This window comes from Cricetulus griseus (genome assembly GCF_003668045.3).
Source record: "Cricetulus griseus strain 17A/GY chromosome 1 unlocalized genomic scaffold, alternate assembly CriGri-PICRH-1.0 chr1_1, whole genome shotgun sequence".
Classification (NCBI taxonomy): domain Eukaryota; kingdom Metazoa; phylum Chordata; class Mammalia; order Rodentia; family Cricetidae; genus Cricetulus; species Cricetulus griseus.
Window position 1 is genome coordinate 225,247,054 of NW_023276807.1, and position 20,575 is coordinate 225,267,628.

Sequence of the window (20,575 nt, forward strand, 5' to 3'; positions counted from 1 at the left end):
CCCTCTTCCCGCATGCACCCACATCCCTCCTCCTCCTCCTCCTCCTCCTCCTCCTCCTCCTTTTTTTTTAAAACAATTTTTGGAGGGGGTTGTTCTTTGTTTTCTTTCTTTTTTTTTAAGATTTTATTTATTATGTATACAACATTCTGCTTCCATGTATATCTGCACTCCAGAAGAGGGCACCAGATCTCATAACGTATGGTTGTGAGCCCCCATGTGGTTGCTGGGAATTGAACTCGGGACCTCTGGAAGAGCAGTCAGTGCTCTTAACCTCTGAGCCATCTCTCCAGCCCCCCATCTTCTTTTTGATCTTCCAATCACACTGCACACTCAGCTGCCCTTAGGCACACAGCTCCATGGTGGTTGCAGGTGGAAGGCCTCATAGAGGCAAAGGAGTCCTCACAGAGGCAAAGGAGTCACCACCTCCTTCCCTGGCTCCACCGGCCCCTCACTCTAGTTCTTCAGTCACTCGTTCTCCACTCCTCTTTCCTCTGCCTGGTGCTTGGTAGTCAGCTTACCACATACTAACCTGTTTTCTGTCCAGCTTCTCTGTTGCGCAAGCACCTTGGGTCCTGAGAGAGCAGTATCTTTGAGGCAGTCCTCCAAGGCTCCCTCTCAAGTTCCCACCAACCATGAAACAGAGCCCCTGGAGAAGTGGCAAATACACCCTGTCTAGGCTAGCCCTTACTTTTGTGCCCTAGAGAAAGGAAGTTACTGTAGGTGCCATGTCTCCACCCCCTCAGCTCATGGGAAATCTCTTTCCCATGGCTTTCTCAACCTGATGTCACCTGTCCCGCTGATCAGGGCTGGTAGCTTATAAGAAGCAAGTGTGGATTAGAGATGTTGCCCAGTTGGTAGAGTACACACCTAGCAAGCAAGAAGCCCTGGGTTTTATCCCCAGCACTAAATAAACCACACCTGTTGGTGCATGACAGCCTGGGCTATTCAATGAGAGCCTGTCTCAAAATTAAAAATTTCTTAAAGGGGTAAGAATATTCGTTATGAGCCAGGCAGTGGTGGTGCATGCCTTTAATCCCAGTACTTAGGAGGCAGAGGTAAGTGGATCTCTGAGTTCCAGGCTAGCATGGTCCACAGAGAGTTCCAGGACAGCCAATGTTACACAGAGAAACTCTGTCTCAAAACAAACAAACAAAAACATATCTGTTGTGGTACATGCTTGTTTAGCATGTGAAAGGGCATGGATTCGACTCCAAAGTGGGGAACGGAAACAAATAGATTTAGGGACCCAACGCAACCTTTTAATTCCAAGCAGTTACCCCTCCCAGCATAATCACACACACAGTGGACAGGGAGTGCCAGGATCTGGGCAAAAAGAAAACCCAGACCTGGGCAAAATATATATATATATATATATAATTATATACACACACATATGTGAAGAGACAGGGAGTGCAATTAGGTAGGGCAGGGAGTCAGGGAAAGAAAGCAGCAGAGGGTGCCCCAATAAATTACATTCTTTAGAGAGCACAGGAGGGAATGCATGGCAATGAGGGCACCTGGGAGCCTGGACTCTCAGAGATGCCCCAAGCTAGGCCTCTCGATTCCATCTAAGGGAGGTTGAGGCCTGGGCTCTGTGGTCCCTAGATAGGTGCTAGAAGGATGCATCCTAGCTGGTTTGGCCCGGAGGCTGGTGGTGAGGCATTGTGTGAACAGCATCTCTGCTCTTAGCCACAGCTTTGAATAGGCCCTGGATCTTGAGCAAGAGGCTTGAAGCTTAGGGGTTGCAAAGTACAGGACAGACAAGCTGGTGGGAGGGTGACCTCCCAGCTGGAGGCCCCCCAGGTGGAGCCTGCTTCTGCCAGTGAGCGAAGCATCAGGTCCAGGTGCAGGGAGCTGTCAGGAGTGCAGTGGGCTGGAGCCTTTGGGTAGATAGGTACAGGGTCCCAAAGCTGCCCCTGCCTGGCCAAGTCTACTGCCCTGTACAGGAGAGCTGACAGACCTCACTACTAAGTGCCCCTTCATTTCTCCTCACCCTCTTCTGGGGACCTTAGTGTGGGGAGACAGACAGGAAAAGGGTGCAAACATTGACTGTGTGCTGCTGGAGTCCAGGCTGGGTTTGGCTAGGCAGTGGAGCCCAGGGAAAAGATAAGGCCCCCTGGCCCGTGTGGAAAGGAAGTCCATGCCTCATGTCTCTGGGACTGTGCATATCTTGGCGCTCTCTCTCTCCCTGAGGAATGGAGCCCAATGCTTCTGCCCTGCCTCCTGCTGCTCCCAGCCTGCAGAGGAAGAGGGAGCTTCAGGGCCTTGAAGCAGCAGAGGGAAGGTGCTGTCACGGACAGGGTGAGCTGGCAGGGATGTCAGAAGAGGGAAGCCTTCTTCTTGAGTTCATTCCTCTTCCACAGGGCTAGCTTGCCAAACTCCTCAGGAGACATGGCAAAGACCCTAGAGAAGTCCTCTGCTGACAAATGCCTCTGTGGGGACACATGGGCATCTGAGTGACTAAGGGGTATCCTCTATAGCATCAAAATCAAAGGCAACCCCACTGGGCCGCCCCTCAACCACCTCACACATCTTTCTTGCATACCTCAAGCCTCATGCGGTCCACACCAGGAGGCAGCTTAGTTCGCCCCTTGTTGGTCACCACCAGCATTTCATAGGGATAGATCTGGAGAGGTAGAGAGGGTTCTCTTAGGTTTGTAGTCTCCGGTCCTCATAACCCTCTTGACTCCCCAGCTCCCCTTTTCAACCTGCAGAGGCCACTGGGATTCATGCCATCTTTCCATTCATCTCCCTCAGCGTCCCTGCTGCCTCCCCCTTGTCATCTCCAGGAGCACCCCCCTGAAGCCCACCCCACGGTGGTGGTCAGGTCCCCTGCCCTCACCTTCTGCTCCAGCACACAGGGCAGGGAGTTCCCCCGATCCATCCTCCCCCTCTGGCCCTCTCCGTTCTGGGGAGACCAAAGCCGCAGTGAGCCAGAGTGGGTCAGGGGGACCTTCCCAGCCTTACCCTAGGCGTCTTCAGTCTTCACCAGGCAACTTCTTGACCCACACCCCCTCCCTCACCAGTGCCCATGCCTGGCCCTGGCTGCCTGGGCTTTTCCTGCTCCCCTCCAGGGGGCACTCACCTGCAGGCCTAAGGAGACAAGAGCCATGGTTTAGAGACAGCTCCAGAAGCTGTGCCCTCACCTGATCTTAAACAAACCAACCACAACCCACACTGGACATAGGCTGCCTGTGAAGTCTGTGGAGACCCCTCCCAGTAACATGTGGCCCCACTGCTCACCTGGGCTCCCAGCCTCACTTCCCGATGGGCTGAATTCTGTGGACTGTAGCTAGGAGATGATACAAAGACATCAGAGAGAGCTGAGGACAGCCCTCAAGGCTACCTGGGGCCTCTGAGTGCTTGTCCACTCAGAAGCCCCCTGTACACACACCTCTCCCATGCAGCCCCTGCTTGGTCGGTCGTAAGGCCTTACCCGGCTCAGGGCGGTCCTGCCATAGGAAGGAAGAGAGGAGGACTTTGATGTTCCCGAATGCAAGGCTGAAAGAGAGCAAGAGGGCCCGGGTTCAGTCCCTTGATTGAGATAGTCCTTCCTGAGAGGGCTGCCTCTGTGGCCTTCCCTGGCCAGAACCCAGTAGGCTTCCATAGACTTCTAGTGAGTGTGCTGTGGCTTTTGCCGAATCGACATCTTCCCTCCTCTCTAAGTAGAAGTGAGCCCAAAGGCCTAGTGTGAATCCCAGGCAAAGCTGAGGCTCCATGTGAAATGCTAGGTGCTGCCACGAAGTAAGCTCTAGATCTACAAATAAATGCAGGCTCTATGTGAAGTCACCCAGGTGTAACAGCTGTATTAACAGCAGCAAGATTCTGGACATTTGACATTACAGTTCACAATTATCACCTCAGCAATGAATGCAGTCAAGATAGTTCCCATTTGAGGCTACAGAGCGGGCTGAGTGGGTAGGAAAGCTTGTTCTGCAAGTATGAGGACCTGAGTCTGGATCCCAGCACACACATAAAAATCAGAGCATGGCTGTTCGTACTTGTAACCCCAGCACTGTGTGGAGTGGAGACAGGAATTAGTGCCAGTCTAGCTCCTAGTTCAAGTGAGTGAGTCAGAGAGAAATAGTGCAGGACACCCAGTGTTCTCTTCTGGCCTCCATACCTGCACAATTGTGTGATTAAACTACACATGCTCAACAGTGGTGATGCATACCTTTAATCCCAGCACTCGGGAGGCAGAAGCAGGTGGATCTCTGTGAGTTTGAGGCTAGCCTGGTCTACAGAGCAAGTGAAAGACCCCTGTCCCTTAGCCCTTTCTTTCTCAAGTTTGTCTCCTCTTCCTCCTGTTGGCGGCTTCCCCGATCCCCACCCCCGGCGGCCTTTCCCCGCCACCCGCCGCACGCCCGGCCCGAGAACAAGCACCGGGTGGGCCGGCCCGAGAATGAGCACCAGGTGGGCCGGCCCGAGAATGAGCACCAGGTGGGCCAGCCCGAGAACGAGCACCGGGTGGGCCGGCACGAGGGCGAGCACCAGGTGGGTCGGCACGAGAACAAACACCGAGTGAGCCGGCCTGGAGCCCTGCCCCTGAGCCCCCGCCCGAAGAGAAACACTCCGTCCCAAGGTCTCCGCCCCCAAGGTCAGCCATCAGGAAGGGGGGGGGAATTGAGTCTGCTGTACCAGACACCAGACACCAGACCTTGAGAATATGCTGATCTGGAATGGCTCTGTGTCTCATTTGAACCATCCAATGGAAATGATTCTGTATTTCGCCTCATTTGAAAGACTCTGTGTTTCACCTCATTTGAATAACTCTGTACTTTGCCTCATTTGAATAACCCTGTATAGCGCCTCATATACATTGACCAATGGGAATAGCTCTGTATAATGCCTCATTAGAATTATCCAATAGAATCCCTGCTCCTAGCTTGCGCCTTTTTCCCTATATAAGGACCCCTTTCCCTTGGCTCGGGGCGCTTAGCCACACAGAAGCTAAGTCGCCCCGGGTACCCGCGTCTCCAATAAAGCCTCTTGTTTTTGCATCCAAGTTCGTGGCCTCGCTGATTCCTGGGTGTGGGTCTCCCTCTACGAAAGTACCTCTTCGGGGGTCTTTCACAAGTGCCAGGACAGCCAGGCATTTGAGAAACAAAAACAAAACAAATCTACCTGCCTAGCCTCCCAAGTGCTGGGATGGCAGGTGTGTATCACCATATCTAGAAACTACCATTCTTTTGGGGATTTTGTTTGTTTGATGTTCTTCTGAGACAGGGTTTCTCTGTGTAGACTGTCCAGGAACTTGTTCTGTATACCAGGCTGGCCTTGAACTCAAAAAGACCCACCTGCCTCTGTCTCCCAAGTCCTGGGATTAAAGGTGTGCACCACCACTGCCTGGATAGAAACTAGCCTCAAAGCTCCTTGAAAATAGTTACCATTCTACCGCAGTTGCATTGACAGGGATTTTTGTTAAATGTCCAGGCTAGGTACGTTCAACACCGCAAGCATCCATCCTCTAAAGTCTATTGAGAGTTTAGGGGGTGAGAACAAAATAGGTTTAGAGGACCTACCAGTTACTTTGGAATAAGTTTAGCATCTCTAAACTGAAAGTTCAAAATCTGAAATCCAGTCTGCTCTGGATTCCAAACATCTTTAGTCTTGTTGATATGATTCTCAGTTTTGGATTTGGAAGTGTTTGTTTCAGATTTTTGGATTAGAGATCTCCAATTTGGCAAAGTTTATTCAACTATTCTAAAATCCAGGAAATAAAACAAAACTCTCTTTAAGTCTGAAACCCTTCAAGTCCTAAGTATTTTGGAGACGGGATAATAAGCCTGAAGAGAAAACCATCAGAGAGAGCTGAGCTCTCAAGGCTGGGAGGGGGCTCAGGGTTAACTGCTTGCTGTAAATCATGAGGACCTGAGTTTGGATTCCCAGAACCCAGTAAAGGGGTGTGTGGGGGGAAGCAAAAAGAAAGCCACTGGTTCTCACAGTTATCATTCACTGCTGAAGTATGTCATATTCTTACAATAAGCATTTATATTTTGATTGACAGAATTCCAATATATCAAGTACATATAAAACTTTCTCACTCCAAATCACTTTCTGCCTGCTGGGTTTTTGTTTGTTTGTTTGTTTGTTTGTTTTGTTTTTTTCGAGACAGAGTTTCTCTGTGTAGCTTTTTGGAGCCTATCCTGGCACTCGCTCTGGAGACCAGGCTGGCCTCGAACTCACAGCGATCCGCCTGCCTCTGCCTCCCGAGTGCTGGGATTAAAGGCATGCGCCACCAACGCCCGGCCTGCTGGTTGTTTTTATGTCAACTTGACACTATCTAGACTCTCAACTGGGAAAATGCCCCCACCAGATTGGCCTGTGGGTAAGCCTGTAGGGCATTTTCTTGATTGATGATTGATGTGGAGAGCCCAGCCCACTGTGGATGGTGCTACCCGTGGGCAGGTGGTCCTGGATAGTATAAGAACACAGACCAGCCAGGTGGTGGTGGCACATGCCTTTAATTCCAGCACTCGGCAAAGGCAGGCAGATCTCTGTGAGTTCGAGACCAGCCTTGTCTATAAGAGCTAGCTCCAGGACAGCGTCCAAAGCCACAGAGAAACCCTATCTCGAAAAACCTAAATAAATAAATAAATAAGAAGAAGAACATAAACCAAGCAAGCTATGAAGAGCAGGCAGTAAGCAGCTCCCCTCCATGGCCTCTGCATCAGCCCCTCACTCCAGGTTCCTGCCCTGCCTGAGTTCTGCCCTGTCTTCCGGGATGATGGACTACAAGCTGTAAAATAAAACAGACCTGGGGATGAAAAGATGGCTCAGTGGGTTTAGAGCACTAAATGCTCTTCCAGATGAACCCAGGTTCAATTCCCAGCACCCACATGGCAACTAACAACTGCCTGTAACTCCAGTCTCAGGGGACCCAAAACCCAGGGCAAAACACCAAGGCACATAATTAAAAACAAAACAAAAAACCCTTTCTTTGTCAAGTTGCTTTTGATCATGGTGTTTTATCACAGTAACAGAAACTTTAACTAAGAATATTTGTGTTTGAAAGTGACAGTCCCAAGGCAATGCCTATTTGTGACTCTGAGCGGCTAAGCCTGACTACATCTGTCAAGAACCTACATGACCACATGATGCATATAGCCAGGGACTTGTGCCAAGGTGATGCTGAGGGAGGCACTTGATTATTTAACTTTACAAAGTCAAAATGGAAGTCACAGCACTCATTTGGGGGGGGGACTGAATAGAAGAATCTGGGGATTCTTCTTGAACTCAAAAAGCTGGAGAGATGGTTCAGTGGTTAAGAGCACTGGTTGCTCTTCCAGGTCCTGAGTTCAATTCCCAGCACCCACATGGTATCTGATGCCCTCTTCTGTCATGCATGCATACTTGAGGACAGAGAACTCATAATTAAAAGATACATACATAAATAAGTTTTTTTTAAAAAGAAGAAGAATCGTCAGGGCATTGGTGGTGCACACCTTTAATCCCAGCACTCGGGAGGCAGAGGCAGGCGGATCTCTGTGAGTTCGAGGCCAGCCTGGTCTCCAGAGTGAGTGCCAGGACAGGCTCCAAAGCTACACAGAGAAAACCTGTGTCGAAAAACCAAAAAAGAAGAAGAAGAAGAAGAAGAAGAAGAAGAAGAAGAAGAAGAAGAAGAAGAAGAAGAAGAAGAAGAAGAAGAAGAAGAAGAAGAATCTAGAACACTGAGACGACTGAATCTACCCCTTGGTATAGTCTCCCATCAATCTCACTCACCAGGCCTCAACTACAGATTTATCCGTGATTCTCACCCTTCCTTATGCTGCAACCCTTTAATACAGTTCCTCGTGTGTTGTGACCCCAACCATGAGATTATTTCCATTGCTACTTCATAACTAATTTTGCTACTGTATGAATTGTAATATATTTTTGGAGACAGAAGTTTGCCAAAGGAGTCCTAACCTCTCAGTTACCTAAAATTTCCTCTAAGAAACTGAAAAACCGCACAAAACCACCATCAACAACAACAAAAAACCCAAAGCAGCTGGGCGGTGGTGCTGGACATCTTATTCCTAGCACTTGGGAGGCAAAGGGGGACCACTGTGAATTCTAGGCCAGCCTGGTCTACAGAGTAAGTTTCAGACAGCCAGGGCTGTTACACAGAGAAACCCTGTAGTGAAAAACAAAAAATCAACTAAACAAAAACAAAAATCAAACAAAAACAAAAACCCAAAGCAAATGAGTAAGGAAATGCCTAATCCTAGTGTGTCTCTTTGTTCCCCATCTTCTCTACCCCTCCAAAGAGCCACGCCCTGCAGCCCCTCACCGCAGCCCCTCACTATCTTCCTTACCAAACAGTAGCACTGGATCAGCCCACATCTCCTCTCCTACACCCACAGCTATGGATCAGCATCACAAAAGTAAGATCTTGCAATATTTCCCAACAAGTGAGTGAGTGAGTCTCGCCAGCCTCTGGCTCAGCAGCCTCGGTCCTTTCTTCAGTAGAGGAGATCTTTGCTCCTCTTCACCATCCCTCACCAGATCTTTCTTTTTTTTAAAGCAGGGTCTCGCTTAGAACACATTGGTCATTCTGAGCATGCTATCTAGGGCATTCGAGTTCTGCAGGCCTGGCACCTGACTTTCATTTCTCCATGGATAATCTTACTTTTTCTTCCCATTTCCTACACATGTTAGCCGCAGACCCTCCAGTCATAGGTTTTGGCTTCAGTGGATTTGATCTGTGTATTTCTCAGATCTATTCCCTCTTCTCTGAACCAAAAAAGATGTGGTTTGAGCATATTGCTAGGGCTTCAAAACATGAGATGTTAAGAAGGTAGGAGCAGGGCTAGTGAGATGGCTCAAGGAGTAAAGCCAAATAAATGCCTCGCAACCTTGACAACGTCAATTCTATCCCTTGAGTCCACACAGAAGTATAAAAAGAACTGACTGCACAAAGTTGTTCTTTGATGTCTGCCCCCAACACATACACGCACAATGTAAATAACTAAACAGATGTTTTAAAGGAAGGATGGAGAGACAGCTCAATGGTTAAGAGCACATACTGCACTGGGTGGTGGTAGCTTATGCCATTAATCCCAGCACTCAGGAGGCAGAGGCAGGGGATCGCTCTGAGTTTGAGGCCAGCCTGGTCTATAGAGTGAGTCCCAGGACATCCAAGGATTCACAAAGAGACCCTGTCTTAAAAAAAAAAAAAAAAAAAAAAAAAAAAAAAAAAAAAGCATATTGCTCTTGCAGAAGACTTCAATTTGGTTCTTAGCACCCACATACAGTGGTTCACGATGAAGGGACCGGTTCCCCATTTCGGCAGCCATAACAGCTTGTCTGACCTTGTCTTAGTCACTAAGGTCAGATGCCTGCCCCTCTCAGCAGCCATAACAGCTGAACACATGCTTGTTTGACCTTGTCCTAGTCACTAGAAAGTCAGATCCCTACCTCGTGGCAAGGAACCAATCAGAAATTAGCTGGTGGCGCTATGCTTTACGGCACTGGGTGTGCTTTACAGACAAGTGCACAGCAATGACGCGCATGGAGCATAGCAACCACCCTGGGAGGGCCTATGATAACAACCAGTTGGCCAATCAACACAGGGCAAGCCCTCCAAGCCTGGAGACACACCAATCCTGAGCCTGTGCGTACCCCTAGACACTCCCCTTACGCTGCCCTACAAGATCTCTATGCAGTCCCTAGGAGCTGTCTTGGCTAGCCATCCACCATGGCGGGTGGGTGAAAGACCCGAGCTAACATGGGGTTAGCTCGTTAAAAAACAATAAAGCCTCATGCAGTTTGCAGCAAGCTCTCGAATCTGCCTGGTGATTGGGGTGACCTCGGTCGTGGCCTGAGACCCCAGATACCTGAGTTTTCTGGGGGTCTAACAATGACAGCCTGTAACTCCAGCTCCAAGGGACCAATGCCTCTGGCTTGCATAGGCCCTACACTATTTTTAATTTTTAAATTTATTTTTATTTTGTGTGCACTGGTGGGGGTTTTTTGTTTGTTTGTTTTTTTGGTTGGTTGGTTGGTTTTTTGTTTTGTTTTGTTTTTTCGAGACAGGGTTTCTCTGTGGCTTTGGAGGATATCCTGGAACTAGCTCTTGTAGACCAGGCTGGTCTACAACTCACAGAGATCTGCCAGCACCACCAATGCCCTGCATGCATTGGTGTTTTATCTGCATGTATGTCTGTTGAGGGTGTCAGATCCTCTGGGACTAGAGTGACAGACAGTTGTGAGCTGCCATGTGGGTCCTTTGGAAGAGCAACCAGTGTTCTTAACCAATGAGCCATCTCTCCAGCTCCATAAATTTTTTTTTGTTTTTTTGTTTTTCGAGACAGGGTTTCTCTGTGTGGCTTTGGAGGCTATCTTGGCACTCACCCTGGAGACCAGGCTGGCCTCGAACTCACAGAGATCCGCCTGCCTCTGCCTCCCAAGTGCTGGGATTAAAGGCGTGCGCCACCAATGCCCGGCCATAAAACATTTTTAAAAGGTAGGAAGTTAGGACTAGAGAGATGGCTCTGTGATTAAGAACAGTGGCTGCTCTTCTAGAAGGTCTCCAGTTGGTTCCCTGCACCCACATAGCCCTGCACAATCATCCAGTCCTAGGGGAGTCTAATACCCAATTCTGACCTCTGTGGACACCAGGCATGAATGCAGTGCACAGACATACACGTAGACAAAACACCCATACATATAAAGTAAATAAAATTTTCACAGGGTCTCACTATGTTGTGCTGGCTGGCTTGGAACTCAAAATCTAGATCATGGTGGCTTCAAACTCACAGAGATCCGATTGTCTTTGGGTCTGAGTCCTGGGATTAAAGGTGTGCACCACTAAAATACTCTACTAAGGGCCTACTAAACTGTCCAGGCTAGCCTTGGACTTAATCTGGAGCCTTGGTAGGTGTGGTGGTTTGAAAGAAAATGGCTTCCACAGGGAGTGGCTCTATTAAGAGGTGTGGCTTTATTGGAGTAGGTGTGGCCTTGTTGGAGGAAGTGTGTCACTGTGGGGGTGGGCTTTGAGGTCTCCTATACTCAAGCTACACCCAGTGACACAGTTGCTTCTGCTCCACCTCGCTGGAGGAAATAGCTGTATTTCCCCCCCATGACATGCTTAGAATGTCCTGACCTACAAAGGTGTTTACTGAATGAAGCCAGAGCTCTCATCCTGCTTGTACTACTGTTCTCTACCTGTTCATATGCTTGCCCTATGGGGCGCACATGAGCACCCATCCCTCCACCCCACCCCCACCTCTGGCCAGGTGATCCCAAGCCCACTCCACAACACTCACAGGTATGGAAGGGTGTCCGGTCCGGCAGAGAGCGTGTTTTCCTCCTAATGGGCAAGGACTTTTCCATCTCTTCTTTCAAAATCATCTTTCCCAGGTTGGAAGTAACCTGTTTGGGAGGGAGGAGAATGGCACCAAACCAGAGGCACCAGCTTGCCCACCTCTGAAGAGAGCAAAGTTGGGGTACAATCCAAGAGCACTAGCAATGTTTTTCAAGGTGGCTAGTCCACACCTGGAGCCCTTTGGTCTTATTGGACAAACCACATTAGGTTTGTCGGGGATGCTCAGTGGTACCCATCCACAGCGGCTTCTCTATCCCAGGTCACCATGGCAAGAGCACAACCAATGGCCTCTCCATGAGTCCTAATTCTCTCTTCTCCCCTAGATCAGCCTGCTGGAACCTGGTGCTGGTGCACCCTCTGGTTCCTGTGCTCTGCATGTCCAGTGGCACCTCTCCAAAAGCCGCCTAAAGCCCAGGTTTAGGGATCCTGGGAGGGGCAGGCACTTCCCACCTGTCCAAACGCAGATGCTTCTGTGGGGCCAGAACATCTGTCACCTAGATGATATGGTGGAGGTGGGGGCAAGATGCTACCTTACTGAGCTCCTCTTTCTGCCGCTCCCTGATGGCTTTAATCTCCTCTTCAGAGTCGTCATCTTCCTCTTCCTCCTCTTCCTCTGCCCCCTTTCGGGATGCCTTCCGTTTCCTCCATTCTGTCTCTAGAAGACACATGTCCAAAAATCAGTGTGGCCACACAGCCACTCACTTCTCCAGCTTGTGGAACAGGGCTGAACCTTAAAAAGAACACTACAGCCCGGCGGTGGTGGCACACTACTTTAATCCCTGCACTCGGGAGACACAGGCAGGCAAATCTGTGAGTTCGAGACCAGTATGGTCTACAAGAGCTAGTTCCAGGACAGCCTCCAAAGCCACAGAGAAACCCTGTCTGAAAAAAGAACACTACAATTTTTTTTTTTTTTTTTTTTTTTTTTGGTTCTAGAGATGGGATCTCTCTCTGTGTAGCTCTGGCTGTCCTGGAATTTGATTTGTAGCCTCAAACTCAGAGATCTACCTGGCTCTGCCTCCCAAGTGCTGGGATTAAAGGAGTGTGTCACTACCACGTGGTTAAATTCTTTTTTATTTTTACTTAATTAAAAAATAAGAACAGTGCACGGCCTTAACCACTCAGCTATCTCTCCAGCTCCTCCTGTTTATTATTAAATAGTCACTTAACAGACATTTCTCAAACTTCTGCTATAGCTCAGGCCCTGTAATGGGAGGTTTTAAAAAGAGAAAAAAATGAAGGAAGGTCTTGGTCCTCAGAGCCTGGGCTACACACACACACACACACACACACACACACACACACACACACACAAACCCTGTCTCAAAAACCATTAAAAATTTTTTGAGACAGGGTCTTGCAATGTTGCCCATACTGGCCTTGACCTTCTGGGCTTGGGTTACCTTTCTGCCTCAGGCTTCCAGGTAACTGGGGTATAGTTATGTACCACCATGCTTAGCATTACAAATCCTTTTAAAAGCAAACAAAAAATACAGTATATAGTGGGTGGAGAGATGGCTCATCATTTAAGAGTATTGGTTGCTCTTGCAGAGGACCTGGGTTCAGTTCCCAGGACCCACACAGTCTCTAACTCTAGTTCCAGGAGAGCTGGCATCCTCTTTAGCTTCCCTGAGCACCAGGTACATATGTACACAGGTACACATATATACACAATACATACATGCAGGAAAACACTCATACACATTAATTAGAAATAAATCTGTTTTTAAAAGATTTAAAAAACTGAAGTCTGGAGGTGAGAGTGCAGGTAAGTTAGTGGTAGATATGTGTTTAGGAGACCCAGGACAAAAATAACAATACTAATAATATCAATAACATGACAATAAAAGTTAACAAACTAGAAAAGAAACATATTTAAATTATCTGGAGACTAAGACCTCTCATTTAGTTTTCTCTTTTTAAAAAATTATTTATTTTTATTTTATTTGCATTGGTGTTTTGTCTGTATGTATGTCTGTGTGAGGGTGTCAGGTCTTGGAGTTACAGACAGTTGTGAGCTGCCATGTGGGTGCTGGGAACTGAATCAGAGACCTTTGGAAGAGCGGTCAGTGCTCTTAACTGCTGAGCCATCTCTCCAGCCCCCTCATTTAGTTTTCTCATTTTGAAACCTCCTATCACAGGGTCTGTGCTATAGCAGAAGCTTGAGAAATGTCTGTTAAGTGGCTGAAAAATGAACAGGAGCTGGAAAGATGGCTCAGTGGTTAAGGCCGTGCACTGTTCTTCCAGAGGTCCTGAGTTCCATTCGTGACACATACATGGTGGCTCACAACTTCCTGTAACTTCGGCTGTAGAGCCATCCTTTGCCTCAGGCCTCCCCGGTACTGCAGTCTCGTGCACATTACCCCTTCCTACACACACAGTTCAAATAAAATAAAAGCTCAAAAAATAATAATGAGGGCTAGAGAGATGGCTCAGCGGTGAAGAGCACTGGATGCTCTTCCAGAGGACCTGAGTTCAATACCCAGCAACCACATGGTGGCTCACAACCATCTGTAATGTAGTCTGGTGCCCTCTTCTAGCCTGCAGGCTGACATGCAGGCAGAACACTGAACATAATAAATAAACAAATCTTTTAAAAATCAAAGTAATGAGCCGGGCATTGGTGGCGCACACCTTTAATCCCAGCACTCAGAGGCAGAGGCAGGAGGATCTCTGTTAGTTCGAGGCCAGCCTGGTCTCCAGAGCGAGTGCTTGGATAGGCTCCAAAGCTACACAGAGAAACCCTGTCTCGAAAAACCAAAACCAAACAAAAAAACAAAAACAAAATAACGGACAAGAAGGGAAGAAATTATTAGCTGGCAGGCCCTGCACAGCAACACAGAGGTGCAGGGGAAAGATAAGCAGTGAACCATGGACTGAGGAAAGAGCAAAGGCTGCGAAGTAATAAGGCAGGCGCCTGGTGGGCTGGGACTGGGTTCATGGGACCAGAATGGAGTAGTGAACAGGGATCCCAACCTCTTTCCTCTCCTCTCCCCAGTTTTTCCTACCCACAACGGCCAGCGACGGGGGACATGGCCAGTAGTCAGTCTCTATCTTGGCTGGCTGGTTGGGGTCAGGGGGCTGTGCCGCAGGGAACTTGGATGACTCGATGATGAGGTCCTCGATGAGGTGCTTGCTCTGAGGGCTGCCTCCCATGGATTCTGCAGATGGATCCAGAGTCAGTCGACACACCCCACCTGCTAACCATGCAGCCAGCCAACTTGGCCCCCCTCAGGCCAGCTCCCTCACCTCTCAGGTGTAACAGTAATGCATAGCAGAGAGCACAGGGCCTTGCAGGCCTGCCCCCATCCCTTCCCAGCTCTCAACACATGGCCAGCACCACCCTACCAGGGTGAAGCAGGAGAAGCACCCAGCAGGAATCCTCACCTCTTTGCTTGTAGATGGGTGGCTTCTTGTAGATGTTGGAATCTGGGCGGGTAGTCTCTGAGAGAAGGAACAGGAACAGATGAGAAGGGGAACGTGATGACAGAGGATGGTGGGTCCAGGAGCAGAATGGAGACAAAAAGAATGGGGCCATGAGCAAGACATCATGCCCCATGGCATAAGACTTTCTGTCCTTTTCTGGGTGTGTGAGAGGGAAGACACAACAAAACAATTATCGCGCTGGGCATTGGTGGCACACGCCTTTAATCCCAGCACTCGGGAGGCAGAGGCAGGTGGATCTCTGTGAGTTCGAGGCCAGCCTGGTCTCCAGAGTGAGTGCCAGGATAGGCTCCAAAGCTACACAGAGAAACCCTGTCTCGAAAACAACAACAACAACAAAAAAAAAAAAGAAAGAAAGAAAGAAAAGAAAAGAAAAAGAAAAAGAAAAAGAAAGAAAGAAATAACTATCACTCCTAGTTCTGCCTAGCATCCTGGTACCATAGGGTCTGGCTAGGTCTAAACCCAAAGAGTAGGGACTGAGAGGAAGGGGTATGGGGTCCTGAAGGAAAATTGAACTCCCAGGGAAAGAACATAGCTAGGCTGACAATAAAACCTACCAGGGTGGTGGAAATGGGGCAGGCTGGTCCTAGGGGTCCCTGTGATCCTTGGTGTTGAAGTTTGAGAGATGATTCCAAGTGTCCGGCTCTCGGACCACACCTATGGAGAAGCATGCAGTTTCTAGATCCTGTGACCATACCCCTTCCCGCTCCCAAGTTCGTGGCTTTACCTCGGGTCACCTTTCATGTTCTCCCACACCAACAGCCCACACCCCAACCCCAGGGCAATGTCATGGCAGAGGAAGAACATTCAAGGGCTCCATACACCTGCTCAGGGTGCCTACCCAGAGAGAAAGGGTTAAATGAGGCCCTGGGTCTGGCTGACAGATGAGCTGGCCAGCGAGCAATCAGCCAGGATTTGCTGATTCTATCATCCCCTGGACTTTGCTGAGCTGAGACTGGACACGTTGGGGGAGGGGAGCTGGGGGCCCCAGCAGAGCAGGACTAGAGCTGACTTACCTCTGGGGATGGTGGGGGGGATGTGGATTTGGGTGACAGTGAGCACTGTGAATGGAGAGGATTTATCAGAGTCACAGGTAGGACGAGACCCTAGAACCTCAGAGGGGCCTTTTCACCCCCACTTACCCAACTTCCACCTACTCTTCTAGCCAACTCTCTCCCCTCCCGAATGAGTCCTTGTCAATCTCTGACCTGGCCTTCATCCTTCCTCTGCCCAGTGTTCTCCCAGCCCCAAGTCTTTTCATATAAAGCTCAGATCTGGGAGCAGCATACTTCATGCCCTGAGGGTCAGCCAAGAAGTAAATATGACCCTGACTTCAGAGCCTGGCAGGCAAAGACTGATGAAACCCAACCAACAAGCAGCCATGATGGAATCATTTCTCCTTGGCTCCATGGTACTTAAGTTTTCCACTCTGACAGCTTGTCCACACCAATATGACCTCTTTCTTTTCCTAAAATTCAAATCTTACTGTTTTAACCATGACTTTGTGTGAGTGTGGGCACATACATGCCACAGCACGTGTGTGAAGGTCAGAGAACAACTTTGAGGAGTCAGGCCTTTCCCTCTACCATTGGTTCTGGGGACCACTTACATCATCAGGTTTGCATGCATGCAAGTGTGCTCTGACCTACTGAGGCACTTCACCAGCTCATGACCCCCCTCGGTTTTGTTTTGTTTTGAGACAGGGTCTCATGATGTAGTCTTTCGGCTGTCCTAGACTGCACTACAAAGACCAGGCTGGCTTCCATCTCTTAGAGATCTGCCTGCCCCTGCCTCCTGATTGCTGGGATTAAAGTTGTGTGCCACCATGACCACAGACCCCTTTTTTGAATACAAGTAACAATGTACCTAGCCAAGGACTGCCCCATGCACTCACTGCCTTCTGGGGTGCACAGGAAGAGCTATCGATTCCTATGTGACAGAAGGGTAAAATGAAACTACAATGTCACACCACTCCCTCAGCTAGAATTTCTGCAGCTCCTGCTAAGTGTTTTGTTCTTTCTACCATCTTCTACTCTTTCTCTACAAGACTTCTCTCCATGTTTCCACTGTTCAGCTACGGCTGCTCCCGCTGGCTGTTCCCAGTCTTGAGCCTGGTGCTCACTTGACCCAAAACATGGGCTCATTCCTGTGCATAGCCTGTTTCTGCCTCCGAGGACTGCCGAGGGAGACCCAACTCATCACTTACCTGGCTCCCCTCAGGCCTTCACAAATGACCCCTTCTTACCTCCCGGCTTCTGGGAAGTTCCACGTGTTCCAGGAGGGAATAGGTAAAGTGGGGCTCGTAGATCATGAGGTCAGGTCGCTCAATGTCCAGGATGGCCTTGTCCTTAGGGATGGCAGCCAGGTCTTTGTAGCCCAGCACCTGGTTGTCCATCTTGGCCTGAAGGGAAATGGTCCAAATGCAACATAGTTTCCTATAGTATCACCTAAGGACGGATACTAGGGCTGGACTTGGTCATCAAGAAAACATTTTCGATGTCAATTCTTACGGGTTAACAACTCCATTATGTTGCTTTTAAAAATCTAGGATGAGCACTTAATTTTGAGACAGCATCTCATCTAGTCAAGGCTTTCCTCAAGCCCTCTCTGATGCTACTGGAGTCCTTGAACTTCCTTATCCTCCTGCTTCCACTTCCCAAATCCTGGGACTATAGGCTTGCCTCACCATAATCCGCTCTAGACCATCCCTTTAAAAAGAGCTCTTTGCCTCTGAGGCTCTTTGCAACTAGACCAGCCCTTTCCAGGGCAGTAGGAAGCTTCCGCGGACATCTCTGGGGTCTTTCCACCTGCAAGAGTTCACAGGACTTCCCTCCGTGTGGGAGTGGGGGTGTCAGGGGGAAACAGGGGTTAAGAGGGTCCCGCCCCTCCCTCCTCCCAGCTGAGGTGCAGGTGGCCAACGGAAGTACTCACCACGATGCTGGAGGGAGAGCCCGGCACACTGGAGTCTCTGGAGGAGCTGACGCTCCCCGGGGAGGTAAGAGGTTGCTGGAGAGAGCGAGAAGGTGGCGGAGTGGGCATGTGCGTGGGTGCGAGGGTGTAGGCGTGGGTTTTGCCCTAAACCTCAAGATGGGGGTGGGGTGGGACCCGGTGTGCTGTGCGGAGGTGGCCACCAGGTGGCGCCGGCGACTCCTGAGCGGGCCCGGGAGGGCAGCGGTCCCCACCCGGGTAGGGGTGCAGCTCGCTCACCTTCTGCAGACGTTCCATGCGGCAGCCACTGGCCGGCCACTCCCTCGGAGGCCGGTGCGCACGCGGAGAGGACGGACGTCAGGCTCGGCCTGGCTCCTGCAGTGAGGGCGTCGCAGCGCACTGTGATGTACTCATCCCTTGGGTCTCTCCAGGTTGCTGACCGCGGGGTGGCTGGAAGGACAGTGAGGCGCGGGCCGTGAGGGCGTTAGGCTGCCAGATTCCCTAGAGCTGGGCTCAGCACCAGAGAGTTGTGTGTACGTGTGGCCAGACAGCGGCTACGGGATCGGCTGCACTTGTTTTTTAAGCCATTGTTCTCTGGCTCCAGAGGAAATGACGGCAGGGGTCAGCTGGCATCCCAGAGTGGACAGACTTCTCTATCCCCAAGCCTGTCACCCCTGCCCTGCCCTGTTCTTGCCTGGGCCCGCTCCCAGGCCGTGCTGGCCCCTCCTACTCCAGCCAACGGTGCCACTCCCTGCAGTTTGCTCAGCCACCTCTTCATTTTCCCCAGAAGGTTAGCAAGAGACATTAGTTAAGACTGGAAGCATAGGGACCCAGAGACCCGAGAGAGAAAACCCACGGGGGTTGGGTAGAGTGGTGAAGCCTCAGAAGCTGGCCCACTTCGATTTTTCTCTACTCCCTTCAGTCAAGCAGTGCCCATTACAGACACTGTGTAAGATACCTCTGGGGTATAAACCACATGTTTGCTGCCCCCAAGTGCCCAGAACATTCCCAGGGGCTGCCACATTGTTCCATGAGTACCTACCTAGTTGGATTTCACACCCTAGGAACTTAGGTCAGTCTGTGTACAAGGTGGTGACTATAGGCCATGTGCTCTCCTCCTTGGTCACTCCCTCAGCTATCTTCCTTTCCCCCTCTCCCAACACTGGCCCTGGAAGCCACAGAGTGAGAAGAGCTGTGTACAGAAGGGAAGGGAAGAGGATACTGTGGTATTTTCAAGCAGGCCTTTCAAGCTGGGAGGCCTAGGCTTAAGAAGTAACTACTGATTGGATATTGTGTGGTCTTGGGTAAGTCATTTGCACTCTGCATATGCTTACATCCTAGCACTTGGGGGGCTGAGGCAAGAGAATTTCTTTCAATTACAGGTCAGCCTAAGTTATATAGTGAGATTCCAATCAGCTTGGATTATAGTGTGGGACCCTGTCTAAAACAACAACCAAGTGAGGGGTGGTAGTAGTTTCTTGGCATAGACTTCTCTGGGAATCCATAGTAGTCATTCATTTATTTTTATGTGTATGGGTGTATTGCCAGCCTGTATGTTTGTATACATGTCCAAGGAGGCCAGGAGAGGGCATCAGATCCCCTGGGACTGGATTTACAGATAGATGACCGAGTGTTAGGAATCAAACATGGAAACCCTTCAAGAGCGGCCAATGCTCTTAATCACTGAGCCGCCTTCCAGAGGGCAGTTTCAATACCAGAGCTGTAGCTGCTGAACACACTCACGTGATGTGCTAGATACTCTAAACATGTGTGAGATGCCAGAGACTGGATTTGTTCAGTCTCCTACAGAGCCACAGACTTTGCCTTCTTTGTTTCATTATTGGTTTTGAGACAGGGCCTCAATCAGTTACTCAGGCTAGTTTTGAACTACTCTATAATCCAGGAAGGCCTTTTAGCTTGTGACCTTTTCCTGCTTCCACTCTCAAGTAGCTGTGCCGGGTACCATATACTAGATACAGGTAAACACTATGCAAAGATTATTGTAATTCATCTTACAGCAGCCCTGCAGGGTAGATCCATTTCACAGACTAGAAAACCAAGGCTTGGGAGGTTAAGGAGATGTTGATGTAGCTGAAGTTAAGTGCCTTTGGCATGATGGCCTGATCCAGGATGCCTGCCCAGTGATGTGTCGTGCAAGTTTTTTTAGAATTCTAGAACCAGAGGCTGATGTGGTCGCCTATGCCTTTAATCCCAGCACTCAAGATGCAGAGAGAGGCAGATATCTGAGTGTGAGGTCAGCTTGCTCAACCAAATGAGTTCCAGGACAGCCAGGGCTACACAGAGAAACCCTGTCTTGAAACGCAAATCAAACAAAAAAGAATTCTAGAACAGGGTATGTCCATCAGGCTCATAGGGGGCAATCTGGTGTTTATGGTGACAGGATTCTCTCATTCTAGAGTATCATACTCTTCCAGACTTCTTGGCGCTGATTTTGAAATGCTTAAACCAGGTGTCTGATGAGCAAAATGCATTCTGGTACACACTTAAGGGCTATTAACCAAGCCCGGTAGTGGTGACACATGCCTGTAATCCCAACACATGACAGGCAAATCTCTGTGATTTCCAGGCCAGCCTGCTCTACAAAGCAAGCTCCAGAACAGCCAGGGCTGTTACACAGTGAAACCCTGTCTCGCTCTGTAGACTGGCCTCGAACTCACAGAGATCCACCTGCCTCGGCCTCCCAAGTGCTAGGATTAAGGGCATGCGCCACCAACGCCTGGCCGAAACCCTGTCCCCAAAAACAAACAAACAAAAGAGATCTGTCAGCTCTTTGACTAGGCTCTAGTTTTTACTTATCAACAGCCATTGTCATAAGGTCTATACATATGGCTTACCCCATCCACCCATCTACCACCTAGTAGTAGATCTGCTGCT

General features: G+C 49.5%; 1 protein-coding gene across 10 annotated transcripts; it reads right to left on the reverse strand.

The window, feature by feature from the left end:
- Positions 1-1,160: 1,160 nt before the first annotated feature.
- Positions 1,161-18,385, reverse strand: Dmtn (dematin actin binding protein). 10 transcript variants are annotated; one of them, XM_027390173.2, is made up of 15 exons: positions 17,960-18,383; positions 17,684-17,758; positions 16,998-17,153; positions 15,769-15,813; positions 15,310-15,409; positions 14,696-14,752; positions 14,317-14,469; positions 11,839-11,963; positions 11,250-11,355; positions 3,437-3,501; positions 3,244-3,292; positions 3,086-3,093; positions 2,843-2,908; positions 2,546-2,626; positions 1,161-2,432 (listed from the first exon to the last, which is right to left on the reverse strand). In XM_027390173.2, exons 1-15 carry the CDS (start codon positions 17,975-17,977, stop codon positions 2,319-2,321), a joined length of 1,218 nt encoding a protein of 405 aa, XP_027245974.1. In that variant the 5' UTR covers positions 17,978-18,383; the 3' UTR covers positions 1,161-2,318. The 10 variants fall into 10 exon arrangements, with proteins under 10 accessions (XP_027245974.1, XP_027245975.1, XP_027245977.1 ...); XM_027390174.2 differs by lacking the exon at positions 15,769-15,813 and having other exon boundaries at positions 17,960-18,385; XM_027390176.2 differs by lacking the exon at positions 17,684-17,758 and having other exon boundaries at positions 17,960-18,384.
- Positions 18,386-20,575: the final 2,190 nt, after the last annotated feature.

Bases quoted from the DNA above. Each gene is read 5' to 3' on its own strand.
- Dmtn (XM_035452933.1), bottom strand. From the start codon at position 17,791: ATGCCCACTCCGCCACCTTCTCGCTCTCTCCAGCAACCTCTTACCTCC. The intron at 17,154-17,683 runs GTGAGTACTTCC...ATTTCCCTTCAG, and splicing joins GCTCTCCCTCCAGCATCGTG to GCCAAGATGGACAACCAGGT. The intron at 3,293-3,436 runs GTAAGGCCTTAC...ATCATCTCCTAG, and splicing joins GCAGGACCGCCCTGAGCCGG to CTACAGTCCACAGAATTCAG.